This window comes from Panthera tigris, chromosome D4 (genome assembly GCF_018350195.1).
Source record: "Panthera tigris isolate Pti1 chromosome D4, P.tigris_Pti1_mat1.1, whole genome shotgun sequence".
Classification (NCBI taxonomy): Eukaryota; Metazoa; Chordata; class Mammalia; order Carnivora; family Felidae; genus Panthera; species Panthera tigris.
In genome coordinates, this window is record NC_056672.1 from 66,598,726 (window position 1) to 66,616,851 (window position 18,126).

The following is an 18,126-nucleotide window of genomic DNA, read 5'->3' on the forward strand; positions in this document are numbered from 1 at the left end:
ATTTACATTCCTCTTAACTTACACTACAGTTTCTTATTTGACAAGCGTGTTTTAAAATTTCAAACGTTAAAAAAAATCTTAAAAAATTTTTTCTTTAACAGCATTTTAGACAGTGTGTGTGGTATTCTATGGTGTTTGTTGAGACTTCATTTCTCTACTAGTATTGATGAGATTTTATAATTATTTGTATGTATGAAAAGTAAATATATTCTTTATTTTGGAGGTGTAAGGAGTCTACATATATCTACACATATGCATATGATATTTCTTAAATTTTTTTTTAATGTTTATTTATTTTTGAGACAGAGAGAGACAGAGCATGAATGGGGGAGGGTCAGAGAGAGAGGGAGACACAGAATCTGAAGCAGGCTCCAGGCTCTGAGCTGTCAGCACAGAGCCTGACGCGGGGCTCGAACTCATGGACCGTGAGATCATGACCTGAGCTGAAGTCGGACGCTTAACCGGCTGAGCCACCCAGGTGCCCCTATGATGTTTCAAATACAGTATATAGTTACTAATTTTTCCATGTCTGGTCTATTAATTTTTTTCCTTTTTGAGAGCATTATGTTAAATTTCTTCCTCTTTCTCTTGTCTCTTTCCCCCGCTCTTTTAAAAAAATGTTTATGTATTTTTGAGAGAGAAAGCATGAGAGTGCACGTGAACAGTGGAGGGACAGAGAGAGAGAATCCAAAGCAGGCTCCAGACTGTCAGCAGAGAGCCTGATGCGGGGCTTGATCTCAGAGTGTGAGATCATGACATGAGCAGAAATCACAAGTCAGTCGGTTGCTTAATCTACTGAGCCACCCAGGCACCCCATCTTTCCCTCCCTCTTATCTTTGTTTTCTTTCTTCCTGTTCCCAGAACGCAAGCAAGCTGAACATTCAGTGATGCTCAGTTCTTGTATGATGCCAGTTTCATTCACGAAGGACTCTGTTCTCCTTTTCCAGCTCTCACAAGTCCTTTGTGATTGTTAAAATCCAAGCCTCAGAGGCAAGAAATATGTGCCAACTAAGACTGTTAGTATAGGGCAAAGCACATGGACTTTGGAGTAAGAATTTGAAATCTAGGCTTCACAGTTTTAAGCACATCATTTATCTTTCTTAAACTAGAGTTACACATATCTTAAGGGATATATGGCTTTTGTTTGGCACTAGCTGTACAAAGTCACATTATAAATGTGAAGCATTATGTACCAGTAGTTGATTTCATTGCTAATGATTATAAACATTTTAAAGTTAAACAGGAATATATTATGGAATAGAATTCAAAATACACTTTTTTTAAAAGATAAAATACGACATTTTATATTTGGCATGTCTTCATTTGAGGTTCTGCTAAGTTCACTTTCTTCCATCAGAGATGATTTGAGAAAAGTTTGAGAAGCATGGATTATCTTTTGGCTCCTCAGGATAAGGAGTTATCATGAAATAGTGTTATTGTGAAATGAAGCACAGGGAGACTTGAGTTAAGAGGGATTAAAACTGAAAGGAGTTTGTTGGATTTTGAAATGGAGAGGTATTTGGTGACCTTGGTAAAAGCAGTTTCAGTGGACTGGAAGAGAATAGAAAAATGATTGTAATAGACTGAGGTGAATAAGAGAAATTGAAGACAAAGTATATAAACTATTTTAAAGGGATTTAGAGGGAGTATACGTAGAAACAGCCCAGGAGAGCAGTTTGGCAGTATCTGACAAAGTTGAAGAATCATATATCTTGTGACTTGTTAATTCCATTTCTAGGTATAACCTCTGTCAGTCTCCCAATATGTGGTACAGAGACCAACTTCATCAGTATCTCTTTTAAAAAATGTTTTAGTGAAGTAGCATTTTTTTTTTTTTTTAAGATTCCCTCCAATACCCAGGCCACCAACTTACTCTTTCATGTAAATACTCTGATTTCTCATCTTTATTATATGTGGTCTTTTATTCAGGGCCTCAGATCTGAAAAAATTGGGCTAAAGGATCTTATACAGAAAGTTAATCTGACAGTACATTTTCCAGAAATACAAAGAATAACTTCAAAGGGCTGTGAAGTTTGCAAAACACTTAAGAACAAGCTCTTTAAAAATTTTTAAAAAGTTTTTCATATAATAAAATATGCTCATTCTAACATTATGTTTTGATGAGTTTTGACAAACTTATGTACCTGCATAATTATCACAATCAAGATATGGAAAATTTCCATTACTTCAAAAAGGTCCTTGTGCACTACTCCAGTAAATCCCAACTACTGATTATAGCTACAGGGTACCACTTACCTACTTTCAATCACTATAGATTAATCTTTTTTCAAGTTTCATATAAATGGAATGATATAGTATGTATATTTTGTGCCTAGCTTCTTTTGTTCAGCATAATGTTTTTGAGATTTACCTATGCTGTTGCATATTCCTTTTTATTGCTAAGTAGCATTATACACCCCAGTTGGTTTATCCAGTTATCTGTTGATGGATTTTGGATTGTTTCTAGTTTTTGATTATTTGAGTAAGGTTTTTATGAATAAAGTTGCTATGAAACATGTACTTCATGTGAACATGTATTTTCATTTTTCTTGGATAAATAACTGGGAGTGGAATTGCTGGGTTATATGGAAAGCATATGTTTAACTTTAAAAAAAAAAAACTGGCATACTGTTTTCCAAAATGTTTGTACCCATCATCATTCATACCCAGCAGTGTATGAGAGTTCCACTTGTCCTACATCCTTGCTAATATATGTTATTGTCAGTCTTTAGCCATTTTATATGCATATGGTGGTATCTCATTGTAGGTTGTTTTTTTTTTTTGTTTTTTTTTTTTTGTTTTTTTTTTTTGTTTTTTGTATTTCTCTGATAGCTAGAGATTTGAGCATCTTTTCATGTCCTTACTGGTCATTTCTTTTTTTTTTTTTTTTTTTCCCGTGATTTATTTTATTTTATTTTATTTTATTTTATTTTATTTTATTTTATTTTTTAATTTACATCTAAATTAGTTAGCATATAGTGCAACAATGATTTCAGGAGTAGATTCCTTAGTGCCCCTTACCCATTTAGCCCATCTCCCCTCATGACCCCTCCCATAACCCTCAGTTTGTTCTCCATATTTATGAGTCTCTTCTGTTTTGTCCCCCTCCTTGTTTTTATATTATTTTTGTTTCCCTTCCCTTATATTCATCTGTTTTGTCTCTTAAAGTCCTCATATGAGTAGAGTCATATGATTTTTATCTTTCTCTAATTTCACTTATCATAATACCCTCCAGTTCCATTCACGTAGTTGCAAATGGCAAGATCTCATTCTTTTTGATTGCTGAGTAATACTCCATTGTATATATATACCACATCTTTATCCGTTCATCCATTGATGGACATTTGGGCTTTTTCCATATTCTGGCTATTGTTGATGCTTACTGGTCATTTCTGTTATCAGTGTTCAAATCTTTGCCCATTTGTGAAAATTGTTTTTCTTGTTATTGACTTGTAACAGTTCTCAGTATGTTCAGATACCAATTCTTTGTGAGATATCTGAATTGCAAATATTTTTCTCCTAGTTTGTGGCTTTCTTTTTTTTCCTTAATATTGTCTTTAGAAGAGTTGAAGTTTTTAGTTTTGATGAAATTCAGTTATCATGTTGTCCTTTTATGGTGTTGCTTTTAGCATCCTATATAAGCAGTTCTTCCATACACCAGGGTTGTGAAGATTTTTTTACCTGTATTTTCTTCTTATAGTTTTTGCCTTTATATTTAGGTATCAGATCCATTTCAAATTAAGTTTATGATTGATACGAGGTAAGGGTCAGTTTTATTTTTTCCACATGAAGATGAATTTGTTCTAATACTATTTGCTGACAAGACTGTCCTTTCCCTTGTTGAATTATATTGGCATCTTTATTGACTATCAGTTGCTATTATATTTGTGGGTATATTTCTGGACTATATTCTGTTCCATTGATTGATTGTTCTGGCTCTGTGAAGAATGCTCATGATGTTTTCATAGGGATTGGATTAAATGTGTTGATTGCTTTGGGTAATATAGACTTCTTTTTTTAATGTTTATTTATTTTTGAGAGAGTGAGAGAGAGAGAGTGTGAGCTGGGGACGAGGCAGAGAGAGGGAGACACAGAATCCAAAGCAGGTTCCAGGCTCTGAGCTGTCAGCACAGAGCCCAATGTGGAGCTTGAACTCACAGCTGCGAGATCATGATCTGAGTCGAAGTCGGACGCTTAACTGACTGAGCCACCCAGGCGCCCCTGGGTAATATAGACATTTTTAATAATGTTTGTTCTTCTAATCCATGAGCATGGAATGCTTTTCCATTTCTTTGTGTCCTCTTCAGTATCTTTCTCAAGTTTTCTTGGTTTTCAGAGTATAGATCTTTTACCAATTTAGCTAAATTTATTCCTAGATACCTTCTTGTTTTTGGTACAATTGCAAATGGGATTGATTCCTTGATTTATTTTTCTGCTGCTTCATTATTCGTATATAGAAATGCAACAGATTTCTGCATGTTGATTTTATATTCTGCAGCTTTGCTGAATTCATATATTGGTTCTAGCATTTACATTTTTTTTTAATGTTTTAATTTATTTTGAGAGAGAGAGCAAGCGAGAATGTGATCAGGAGAGGGACAGAGAGAGAGATAATCCCAAGCAGACTCTGTGTGTCAGCGCAGAGTCCAGTGTGGGGCTCAAACCCACAATCTGTGAGATCATGGCCTGAGCTGAAATCAATAGTCATATGCCCAACTAACTACCCAGTTCCCCAGTTCTAATAATTTTTTGGTGGAGTCTTTTGGTTTTCTACATAGAGTATCATGTCACCTGCAAATAATGAAAGTTTGGCTTCTTCCTTGCTGATATGTATGCTCTTTCTTTCTTTTTCTTGTCTGATTACTGGGGCTAAGACTTCCAGTACTATGTTTAATAGAAATGGTGGGAGTAGACATCTTTGTCTTGTTCCTGAGCATAGGGGAAAGGCTCTCTATTTTTCCCCATTGAGGGTGATATTAGCTATGGGTCTTTTGTATATGGCTTTTATGATGTTGAGGTTTGTTCTTTCTGTACCTACTTTGTTGAGAGTTTTTATCAAGAATGGATGCTGTATTTTATCAAATGCTCTTTTGCATCTATTGATGAGATCATTTGGTTCTTATCCTTTGTTTTATATTAATGTGGTGTATCATGTTGATTGATTTGCGAATATTGAACCAGCCCTGCAGCCCAGGAATAAATCCCACTTAGTTAGTGTGAATAATTCTTTTCAGGTACTGTTGAATTCGATTTGCTAGTGTCTTGTGGAGATGTTTGTATCCAGGTTCATCCAGGATATATATTGGCCTGTAATTCTCCTTTTTAGTGGGGTTTTTGTCTGATTTTGGAATCAAGGTAATGCTGACTTTGTAGAATGAGTTTGGAAGTTTTCCTTCCATTTCTATTTTTGGGAACAGTTTGAGAAAAATAAGGATTAACTCTTCTTAAATGTCTGGTAGAATTACCCTGCGAAGTCATCTGGCCCAGGACTAGTGTTTGTTGGGAAATTTTTAGTTATTGATTCAATTTCTTTTCTGCTTATGGGTCTGTTCAAATTTTTTATTTCTTCCTGTTTAAATTTTGGTAGTTTGTGAGTTCCTAGGAATTTGTCCACTTCTTCCAGATTGCCCAATTGGCTGGCACATAAATTTTCATAGTATTCTCTTATAATTGTTTATATTTCTGTGGTGTTGGTTGTGATCTATCCTCTTTCATTCATGATTTTATCTATTTGGGTCCTTTCTCTTTTCTAAGTCTTGCTAGGGGTTTATCAATTGTGTTTATTCTTTCAAAGAACCAGCTCTTAGTTTCGTTGATCTGTTCTACTGTTTTTTGTTTGTTTTTACATCATTTATTTCTGCTGTAATCTTTACTGTTTCCTTTTCTTTACTTTTTTCCTTTACTGTTTTCCTTTCCTTTCCTTTTCTTCTGATAGTTTTAGGCTTTATTTGTTGTTCCTTTTCTGTTGTTCCTTTAGGTATAAGATTAGGTTGTGTATTTGGGACCTTTCTTGCTTCTTGAGAGAGGCCTGAATTGCAATATACTTTCCTCTTAGGACTGCCTTTGCTGTATCCCAAAGGGTTTGGACTGTCATGTGTTCATTTTCATTGGCTTCCATGTATTTTTTTGTTTCTACTTTAATTTCCTGGTTAATCCATTCATTCTTTAGTAGGATGTTCTTTAACCTCGATGTATTTGTACATCGATTGATGTACAAATCAATTGTGGTTGATTTCAAGTTCCATAGCGATCTTTATGGTATGGTGTGATCATGATCTTTATGTACTTGTTGAAGGCTGATTTATGACCCATTATGTGATCTACTCTGGAGAATGTTCCATGTGCACTCGAGAAGAATGTGTATTGTACTGCTTTAGGATGAAATTTTCTGATTATATCTGTTAAGTCCATCTGGTCCAGTGTGTCATTCAAAGCCATTGTTTCCTTGTTGATTATCTGCTTAGATGATCTGTCCATTATTGTAAGTGGGGTGTTAAAGTCCCTTACTATTATGGTATTATTATCAATGAGTTTCTTTGTTTGTGATGAGTTGATATATATATTTTGCCCCCAAGTTGGGGCCATAAATATTCACAGTTGATAGATCTTCTTGATGGATAGACCCCTTAATTATGATCGAATGCCCTTCTTCATCTCTTGTTACAGTCTTTGTTTTAAAGTGTAGTGTGTCTGATATAAGTATGGCTACTCCAGCTTTCTTTTGACATCCATTAGTGTAATAGATTGTTCTCCATCTCCTGACTTTCAATCTGCAGGTTTCTTTAGGTGTAAAATGAGTCTCTTGTAGGCAGCATATAATTGGAACTTGTTCTTGTTGTTGTTTTTTTATCCATTCTGATACCCTACATCTTTTAGTCCATTTACATTCAGAATAATTATTAAGAGATACGAATTTAGTGCCATTGTGTTGCCTGTAGAATTGATGTTTCTGGTGATATTCTCTGGTCCTTTCTAGTCTTTGTCGCTTTTGGTCTTTTTGTTTTGTTTTGTTTTGTTTTGTTTTTTCCACTCAAAGAGTCCCCCTTAAAATTTCTTGCTGGACTGGTTTAGTGGTCACGAACTCCTTTAGTTTTTGTTTATCTGGAAACTCTTTATGTCTCCTCCTATCCTGAATGACAGCCTTGCTGGATAAAGAATTCTTGGCTGCATGTTTTTCATATTCAGCCTGTTGAAAATATCCTGCTACTCCTTTCTGGCCTGCCAAGTTTCTGTGGACAGATCTGCTGTGAACCTGATCTGCCTTCCCTCGTAGGTTAAGGACTTTTTTTCTCCCTTGCTGCTTTCAGGATTCTTTCTTTGTCTGAGTATTTAGTGAATTTGACTATGATATGCTTTGGTGATGGTCAGCTTTTTTTGAATTTAATGGGAGTTCTCTGTGCTGCTTAGATTTTGATACCTGTGTCCTTCCCCAGGTTAGGGCAGTTTTCAGCTATAATTTGCTCACAACCTTCTGCCCCTTTTTCTTTCTCTTCATCTTCTGGGATGCCTATGATATGAATGTTATTCCTCTTTAATAAGTTGCTGAGTTCTTTAAGTCTTGTATTGTGGTCTTTGGCCTTTGTATCTTCTTTTCAGCTTCATTATTTTCCATAACTTTATCTTCTGTGTCACTGATTTGCTGCTCTGCTTTGTCCATTCTCGCTGTCATTGGATCCGTTTGAGATTGCATCTTGGTTATAGCATTTTTAATTTTGGCCTGACTAGATTTTGGTTCCTTTATCCCTGCAGAAAGGGATTCTCTGTTGTCTCCTATACTTTTTTCAAACCCAGCTAGCATTCTTGTATTCATGGTTTTAAATTCTAGTTTAGACATCTTATATCTGTGTTGATTAAATCACTGGCTGTGATCTCTTGCCTGTTTTTTCTTTTGGGTGAGTTTCTCCATCTTGTAATTTGTCCAGAAAACAAAAGAAATAACACACAAAGAAACAAACAAAAAAGCTAGATCCTGAGTGTGTTTTGGTCTGCTTGTTAAAAGGACGTAGTTCCAAAAATACAATAATATAAAAATAGGTATATATAAAAATAGTAAAAAGTAAAACAAACAAAAAAAAGGAATTAAAAAAATTAGAAAACAAATGAAAAAAAAAAAAAAGAAAGTAAAACAGAAGTTGGATCTAATTTCCCCTAGAGTTGACACTTTGCAATACTATGGTAGTAGACTTGGTGCAAAAGAGTTATTTGTGCTGGTCTTCTGGGGGGAGGAGCCTGCTGCACTGATTCTCAGGCTCACTCCTTTTAGTGGAAAAGAGCCTCAAGGGTTCAGGGGTGCAGGTCTTGATGTAAGTGTCTCTGGCCTCCTCTGGGTGGCACTGTTTTGCTCCCTGAAGGCTTTCAGCTATGAAGGACGGAATGAATGTGGCCAGCTTCCCCTCCCACTCTTGAATCTGGAACTAAATGTTGACACGCTTCAGGGAAGCTTCACAGAAGAGCAATTAATCACCCCTCTTGTGTCCAAGATTTTTTTAAATTTCAGGTAAATGACTGAGTTTCAAAATTCCAAATTTTAGGGATTCCCTGGGCCGGACCTGTGCTGCTCCTCTGGGGAAGGGTCTCGCCAGGCTTTTGTCTGCCTGGTGAAAAAAGCAGTGGCATGATTGTGCTGCTGTTCAGAGTTCATGTCAAAACAGCAGAAAGCAGGCACCCCAGCTTGCAGTCCTCAGCCTGACTAAGCCCCTTCTCTTATGCCTGGAAACAGCACAACTTTTTGGTGCAACCACTCTTTCTTGTGACACAAGCGATCCTCAGACCATGCTGTCACTCCTGGGATTCTACCTGCTTCACCACTTGAGCACCCTTAAGCCAGGCACTGCTCCCACCATATGTTCTCTGCTGCTTATAATACTTCGTGATAGCCTCCTTAGGCTATTTCCCTCCCCGGCTGGACCCAGAGCAGTATCTCACCCTGTAAACTCTCTGTACTTCCTACCTTCCAAACAGTGTTCCTACCTTCCAAACAGTGTTCCCCTTTCTACATGTAGTCTTGCAGTTTTTTTCATTCAGACCTCCAGTTGATTTCTTTGGTGTTTAGAATGATTAAATATCTAGTGGAGTTCAAGGGATGAGACAGGCTTAGGGTCTCCCTACTTTTCTGCCATCTTAACTCCACCCCCTCCTCTCTTTCTAAGTCAGCCCTACTAGATGTTTATAAGTTCCATTGATTTGTTTGAAAGACCCAGCCTTTGGGGCGCCTGGCTCAGTCGGTTGAGCGTCCAAGTGGGGCTCAAGTCCTGATCTCACAGTTCGTGAATTCGAACCCCACATTGGCTCTGTGCTGACAGCTCAGAGCCTTCTTCAGATTCTGTCTCTCTCTCTGCCCCGCCCCTGCTCATGCTCTCTCTCTCTCAAAAATAATAAACATTAAAAAAAAAATTTTTAAAAGATGCAGCTTTTTGTGTCATTGTTTTCTGTTTTGTATTTCACTGATTTCAGGTCTATATTGTGTCCTTCTTTGTACTTACTTTGGGCTTACTTTTTTCTTTTTCTGTAAAGAAAAGGTTGAAAAGTTAGACTCTCACATTTTTCAAAAAGTTGCATGGATGGAAGCACCATGGACAAAATAAAAGTACAGTTGTCAAACTGTGATAAAAGTACTTGCAACATATATTATTGATGGTTTGTATTTGTAATACATAACAACCTCTTAAAAATTAAAAGTTACAGGGTCAAAAACCTGATGGAAAAATTAAAAGGAAGCTGTCAACAGGCAATTCACATGGAAAAGATATGAAGATGTCTTTCAAACATATGAAAAAATCGAAGCATTCATAATTTGAGAAGTGTTAATTAAAATAATCCTCAGATGCCATTTCTCATGTATGTTCTGTTTACAAGGCTATGGAGAATCAGGCATTCTTGGAATTTTTCATTTTTAGTGTTTTCTGAATATTCCTGCATGTTTGTTTTTCTCCTCAAAATTTTCCCAGCTATTTTTGTGTATGGATATGAACTTTAATAGCAATTTGTCTAATTCCGTAAAAAAAAACTTGTTAGTATTTTTTTTGATTGAGATTGTATTAAATTTGTAAATCAACTTAGGGAAGCAGTTATATTATACAGAGAAACAGAGAGAGGAGTGAAGACAGAACCAGGAGATTCTTTAATATTTAGAGAAGGAAGATTCAGAATGGGAAACTGTAAAGAAGTTGTGAATGAAGCAAGGGGAAAACTGAGATACAGATTTAGGAAGGATGGACTGGGGAGTTGTGCTGAATGCTCTTGAGAGGTATATTCAGATGGTATATTATTGAAAACATGAATGTGGGACAATATTATTAGGCCCTTTGAGGGATACACATGAGCATATAACTTTAAATAAGACCCAGACTTTGTCCTTAAGATGTTTTGAAGAAAAATATGAGACATGTACACTATGCTTTTAAACTTTATGAAGATAGGCACTAAGTTTGTTTTATTTATTGCTGTATCCCTATCAGTGTGTCTAGTGTATGTGGTAGATTTTAAATTTATATTTGTTGACTGATAAACGATCAAGATAAATACAGAGGTCTCTCTGTATTTAATTCCCTCATACTTAATTATCTAAGATTGTACTACCAGAAATAATTAATTTACCCAGTTTATTGAAAATGACATTCATAAAATGAAAATCTTGGGGCACCTCAGCGGCTCAGCCAATTAAGTGTCTTACTCTTGATCTCAGCTCAGGTCTTGATCTTCAGGGTCATGGGTTCAAGTCCCACATTGGGCTCTGCACTGGGTGTGAAGCTTACTTAAAGAATTGGAAATCCTAAGATTTTAATTTATTTGGTAGCCTCAGGTTAATGCTGACGAATGAATGAGTGGTATCACCGACGAAGAAAGTATAGATTAACAGAAAACATGGTTGAATATGCCACTTGCCATTGGGAGTTCATTCAGGGGCAAGGAGACTTTCACTGGAAGGTGTCCAAAAGGTTTTGGAGTTGACACATGAGTTGCACTACAAAGGATTGTTTGATCTAGGCAGGTAGAGACAGAAAGAAGTATATTCTAGGTGGAGAGAGATTAATAATGTAGATATTATTTTGCCAGTGTAGATATATCGTATGATAGGTTTTTTTTGCCTATGTAGATACATTGTATAATAGTTTTTCAGTTGCTCATGTGAGGTAGAAGTTACGTTTATTGGTTGTACTCTCCGTTCTAGACACTGTGGAGGATCTAAAGAACATTAAGTGCTGTTTGTGCCCTTAAAGACCTCAGATTGTATGTCACATTTGGGCATCTTTGAAATGATAGGACATGAGATATTACATAAAGAATATGGTGGAGCTTTAAACAGTTTCTTTACTTGAATTAGTTTATATCTTAGGATATGTTGTAAATATCAGATTGTTGTTAAGGTTTCTACTTTCTTTTCTTTATTTCCCTTTTTAAGCAAGAGACCAGGAAGTCAAGTGCTATTTAAATTATGTAATACACTTTTTCTGTTAATAGTTTACTAAATAAGGAGACAGTTTTGTATTTTATTTATAGAAGAATAAAGATTCGTTCCATTTGTCACCATTATATTTGTGTCACCTTGCTGAATCAAGTCCTGATAAGAGGCTGAATTCACCGAAGTTTGTCCTTGAACCTCGTAAGTCTATCTCAGCAGTAATTTCTGATGCCAGCAATACTTCTCAGCTGAGTGATGAGTCTACTGGGAGTAGAGATTCTATTAAAGCACTCGACTTTGAAAAATACTATATAGTTCATGTTCTCAGGAAATACTTTAGATCCTGACAGTTTTTTCTTTAAGATTTTGTAAAAAGACATTGCTGTTTTCCTGACAGTGGACCATTGTTTTTATCTGAATTCTTTTATCTTTTATTGGCAGTCCACGAAGTCAAGTTATGACCAAGATAATTTTGCATTATAACTATTTATGCTAAAGAATAATTTAATATAAGGAAGTTCTTCTTATATCTTGTCCAATAATGGCATAAACTTGTAGATTAACATTATATTTAGACTCTCCTTTCTGTATGTTTTCTCTCCAGGTGATCACATTCATATTCATGCCTTTACCTTTTACTTGTATGGTAATGACTTCCAAATCTATATCTCTTACCTAAAAATTTGTGGCCACACCTCCTCCATCACTGCATTTACTCTTTACTGTTCTGTAATTACTGATTTACTCTGTCTCTGACTAGCTTGTCTTTGACTAATCTGTAAGGACTTTAAGGGCAGGGACTATATTCTGACATTTTTCTGGCAACCAGGTTTAATGCACAAGCAGATTATTATAATCCTGTTGATAGTTAGTTTTAGGTTTTGTTAATGCTGTTCTCTTTGGGGTTTGCCCTTCTAGAATGTGACCCTTTTGGAGTCTTAATTTAAGCCTGAGATGTATCCCTAGGCAGTTCCACTTTGGCTGGCTTTGTACTCTACCCTTCAGCTGGCTGCTGAAGTGTCTGCTCAGCTTTTGGCCTTCCAACTGTTGCTCTCCACTAGGTTTTTGAAATCTCTTCCTGTGTTTGCACTGTTTAGGGTAAACTTCTCCAGAGTAAGTTATGTGTGGATCTTTGGGCTTAATGTTTTTCTGGTTCTCTCCTTTTTGAGCTTTCTTTCTCTCAAGTCCTAGGTGCTTTGGCCTTCTCAGACTGCAGGCTCTGTCTTCTTAGCCCATTTGGGACTTCTGTTTGCTATTCTCCTATGCTGTGAATTGACACATATCATTAAAAGAAAAAAGCCAGATTGAATGTGTAGCTCACCTTGTTCAGTTAACTTTCTCTTAGGGATAGCCCCATTAGGTTCTGCCTGATTTGTTGTTCTCCAGTGCCTTTGTATGGTTGTTTTGTGTATTTCTGTTTTTAACACTGATTTTGGTGAGAGACTGAGTCTGATATAAGGCATTTATTTAGTCATGGCTAGCTTGAAGCCTGTGTGCATGCATTATTTAAAAAGTTTGTTATTTTTTTTGTTTATTTTTATTGAGGTCAAAGTCACATAACAAAATTAGCTATTTCTTAGTATACAATTCTGTGACATTTTGTACATTCACAGTGTTGTGTGTGCATGCATTTTTAATTTATCTAAATGATAGCACACTATAACTCTTGTTCTAACTTTCACCTAACAGTTTTTTTAAGAATTTCCCATATTACTTTTCTATTTATTACTTTTAACAATTGCACAGTATGGGTTTCACTTATCCATTCTCCTTGATGGAACCTATTCTGTCTCCTCACTACCTAGACCGTATTGCAGTTAATAAGAATTTTTTTCTTGATTCCATTTTCTTCAAATAAGTGGATTAAGTAGGGGCCTCTTGTGGAGATTTGATTCCATAAATTTCTAATTTGATTCATTATCTTAGATTTGCTGGAAGAATTGTCTCTTGGAAATTCTTGGGCTTTTTGGGATCATTCTAGTCCTTAAAACTCTGTCCCCAGATCCTTTTGTACCAATCTAATTTTTTGAACAAATCTGAACATCTCTGAACACTGCATTTTGCCAAATAAAGAATTGGTAGCACTTTATATTCTACCTCCTAATGTCTTAGTGCTTTGTGTATAAATATATGTATATGCATATACATATACATATAGAAAGCATTGGATGATTAGAGACTTTCTACAGTCTTTCCTAAGGGTAGTATTCTGCATTACTGAAAAATCTGTGACTTTAGATAATGATAGAATACAGTGTATTTAGTGATTGAACTCAAAATCTGGGTGTTCCAAACTGCTTTACTGCTTATTAGTTCTGTGACTTCAAGCAAGTTACTGAACCTGTCAGCCATGGTTCACATTTCTGTGCTGAGAGTAATAATGGAGTAATTGTTGGATTACACTTAAAGAGGATAAGGTGGGGATACCTGGGTGGCTCAGTTGGTTAAGCATGACTTGGGCTCAGGTCATGATCTCGTGGTTTGTGAGTTCAAGCCCCACTTTGGGTTTGCTGGTGTCAGCTCAGAGCCCACTTCAGATCCTCCGTCATCTTCTCTCTGCCCCTCCCCTGCTTGTGCATATGCTGTCTTTCTCTCTCTCTCAAAAATAAACATTAAAAAAAATAAAGAAGATGAGATAATATAGAACACTTATTAAAGTTCTGGCACATGTTAAGGGCATAGTAATGACAGCTGTTATTATTGTTTGGTGTTGACTGTAGATGATATTTTTTCTTCCTCTTTCCTTTGAATACGAGATATATTTTTATGGTTGTACTGCTCATTTCCACCCCAAAATATGGTACCTTGTGTTATTGTTAACGAGTTATGTTGTTTTCCTTTGCTTAAGTATAAACTTACAGAGAACAGAGATTTTCTAGAACCTAGCTTAGGTTTTCTTCTCCTAAAGATTAAACAATACATTTTAGCTCAGAAATAAACCCATGCACATGCGGTCAATTTATTTACTACAAAGGAACCAAGAATATACGATGGGGGAAGGATGGTCTCTTCAATAAATGGTGTTGGGAAAACTGGAGAGCCACATGGAAAAGAATGAAACTGAAATACTGTCTTATACCATACATAAAAATTAACTCAAAATGGATTAAAGACCTGAAACCATAAAACTCCAGGAAGATGAAAACATACTGGTAAGCTCCTTGACATCAGTCTTGGTGATTTTTTTTTGGATCTGACACCAAAAGCAAAGACAAAAAAGGCAAAAATAAATAAGTGGAACTACATTAAATTGAAAAAGTGTACAGCAAAGAAAACTGTCAGCAAAATGAAAAGGCAACCTACTGAATAGGAGAAAATATTTGCAAATCATGTATCAGATAAGTGGTTAATATCCAAAATACAAAAAGAACTCATACAACTCAATAGCAAAAAGCCAAACAATCCAATTTAAAAATGGACAGTTCTGAATAGACAGACATTTTTCCAGAGAAGACATACAGATGGCCAGCAGGTACATGAAAAGATGCTCAGCATCACTCATCCTCAGGCAATGCAAATCAAAACCACAAGGAGATATCAGAATGTCAGAATGGCTCTTATCCAAAAGACAAGAGATAACAAGTGTTTATGAGGATCTGGAGGACGGGGAACCCTTGTGCACTGTGGGTGGGAATGGAAGTTGGTGCAGCCACTGTGCAAAACAGTTTGGAGGTTCCTCAAAAAATTAAAAATAGAACTACCTTATGAGCTGGTAATTCCACTCTGGATACTTATCTGAAGAAATTGAAATAATTCAAAAAGATATATTCATCCCCATGTTCACTGCAACATTATTTACAATAGCCTGGATAACAGAAACAATGTGTCAGTTGGTGGATGAATAAAGAAGATGTAAAACACACACACATACATACTGGAATATTGCTCAGCCGTAAAAAGAATGAAATCTTGCCATTTGCAACAACATGGTTGCATCCTGAGGGCATTTTGCTAAGTGAAAGAAGTTAGAAACAAATACTACATGATTTCACTTACATGTGAAATCTAAAAAAAACAAATGAACAAACAAAACAAAACTCAAATATAAGGAATAGATTGGTGGTTGCCAGGAGCTGGGGATGGGGGGAGCGAAGGATGAAGGAACTCAAAAACTACAACCTTCTAGTTACAAAATAAGTCATGGGGATGCAGTGTGAAGCATGGTGACTGTAGTTAATCATAGTGTATTGCATATTCAAAAGCTGTTAAGAGAATAAATCTTAAAAAGTTTTCATCACACAAAAGCTTTGTAACCATGTATGGTGACCTGTTGTGGTGATCGTTTTGCAATATATACAAATATTGAAACATGTTTTACACCTGAAACTAATATGTCCATTATACCTCAATAAAAAATTTTTTTAAACAGTAAATAAGAATGTGTTTTTGATCTTTCTCTCTTTTAAAATTTACTTTCTCCTCTCAGTTTTGAGAAACAGAAGACATTTGTGTTTAAATTCAAAATTGAACTTTCTTTTTCCAGATAACCATGATGATTACAGAGACTGCTACTGCGCCTTTTGCTCTCTTGGAGGACGCATTGAGCCGGATGCTGTTTGGTTGGCAGCAGCAGTTCACACCATGTGAAAAGAAAAGTGAAACAAAATCATCTTTTAATGGTACTGGTTCATCGACCTCAAAACCTATAGCTGTTGCTTCAGATACTGTTAAAAAGAAACATACCAAGAAGACTTAGGAAATTTACTGTATGAGCTCTAAAGGCAGAATTTTTTTTTCTTACCTACCTGACAGATGGTGATAAATATTTGTATGTAAATGATGTGAAATAAAGTTTATATAAGGAATGGAGGTGACAAAAAGAAAGAACTTCTTTCTATTTCAGGGAGATTGTCTCTTTCTGGATTGTAATTTCTGAGTGTTACGAGTGTATCATGTGAAATTGTTTTTCTAAGTTATATATAAAAGATTCTATTGTGATTATTTTAAAAGTTTTATATTGATAAAGGGGGCTTAATTTTTTTCCCTAACGTTAGAAAAAGTAAACTTGCTATGATTGCAAATTAATAAAAATTAAAGCCTTTGTTTTATTTAGTTATTTTCATACACATTTTTTATTTGAATCTATCTGAGCTTTAGTTCTGCAAAATTAAACTTTTACTTTACGTGATCAGTATAATTCCTAGATATGGAAAACAATTCTTATTTAATTTTGAGCACTGGGAAAAGTAAACCTTCCCTAAATCACTTTATATTATGAATGAAAATAAATGACTAGTTTATATTTCAGGTATACTGTATTTTTTAATGTACATTAAATGGAAAATATTTGAAATGTTATTTAATATTTCAAAATAGTACTATTTTTCAGTGAGAACAGAGTATTGGTATGAGTCTCAATCTGAAGTCTATTTCATGCCCTTGTTTATAATGTTCCTTTTTTTCAAAAGAAAATTAGGGGTGAAATTTTTAATAAATTACTAAACCCAAGTTTTGTTTTGTAAGTTTCATTTTAGAAAGTTATTTTTTCTCTTTAAAACATTCATTTTAATTGTAGAATAAATCATTCTTGTCAGCATTTTGCATATTCTTAACTTCTTTCTTAGTTGATCTATGTTGATGGTAGTAGCTTAATGATTCAGCAAAAAGTATTATTTCAGTTTAAAATTTTTCCCTATGTCTCCTTTCTAGTGGATACTTTTCAGTTTTCTAGGTGAATGTCTCTTACTACTTTGCATATGTTTATGTTGCATTTTAATCTACATGTACATACATATATTATTAACTTTATTTTAAATTAAATCTAATTACCCTTATGTGGAAATGTTCAGCTCTAATGAGAATTGTCCTTGGGCATTTGATATTAACCAGCTAACAAAGAAGAACCATAAACTAAAACCTTGTATGATAGTCCATTTGAATGAAGAATGATGTTAAATCAGTCCTTTTTGCCCCCCCACCCAAAAAAAAAGAGAGGAGAAAAGGTACTAACTAAATAATGTTAAACTTTCTTGTTTTATTTTATAGTTTAAAAGTCTAGTTAGAATTTTAGAACACTGTAACTAACGTGATTTTTTCTACCAAGACCATGAACCTCCTACCTGCAAAGAGTTAGTATGTATATAAGGCATTTGGGGATGGCATAGAAGTATTCAAATCACACTGAAGTTAGACATTAAAAATTTTTTTTGATAAATATAAGCACGAACAGGGTACTATGCTTTTACTTATTAAATAAATAAATATTTTGGGGGAGGAGGACCTTTGATAGCCTTGGGATGCTAAGAAGTTTATTTTTAATACTGTGTCAGAAAGCATTAAAATATTTGAGTTTTGTATTATATTTGATACTCTTGTAGTTTGAAACTTTTCAGAATTAACGTGTTACTAATTATTGACTTAGCTTTGAAGTCTGGGTTTAACTGTAGTTGAAATGATAGGAATATTGTTTTATACTTGTATTAAAGGCAATTTATTAAAATAAGTTATTTAGCACCAATGGAGTATTATATTATTTTTATGTTTTTTGTTTTATATTTTTCTTGAGTTAGTAGTTCAGAACTTCTCTGGCATTTTGACTGATTTCAGTATATATTGAATGATTACTGTCCAAATGGGATATTGTTGCAAGCTTTATTAATCTAGTCATGCATCCTGTAACCTTCAATTCAAGTTTCTTAGGAAAAAGCTGTACTGGAGAACATGGCTTAGGCTTGAAACCTCCCACTCTGAATCTACTCATGCTGCCTAGAGACTTGACTAGATTT

At 35.0% G+C, this 18,126-nt stretch overlaps 1 protein-coding gene across 1 annotated transcript in view; it reads left to right on the forward strand.

Annotated features, from left to right (window-relative positions):
* Positions 1 to 17,849, forward strand: part of TMEM38B (transmembrane protein 38B) — a 53,895-nt gene extending 36,046 nt beyond the window's left edge. The window contains exon 6 of the mRNA XM_042964587.1: positions 15,885 to 17,849. Coding sequence (XP_042820521.1) covers positions 15,885 to 16,097 — 213 coding nt within the window. The 3' untranslated portion in view covers positions 16,098 to 17,849. The remainder of the gene's footprint in view (positions 1 to 15,884) is intronic.
* Positions 17,850 to 18,126: the final 277 nt, after the last annotated feature.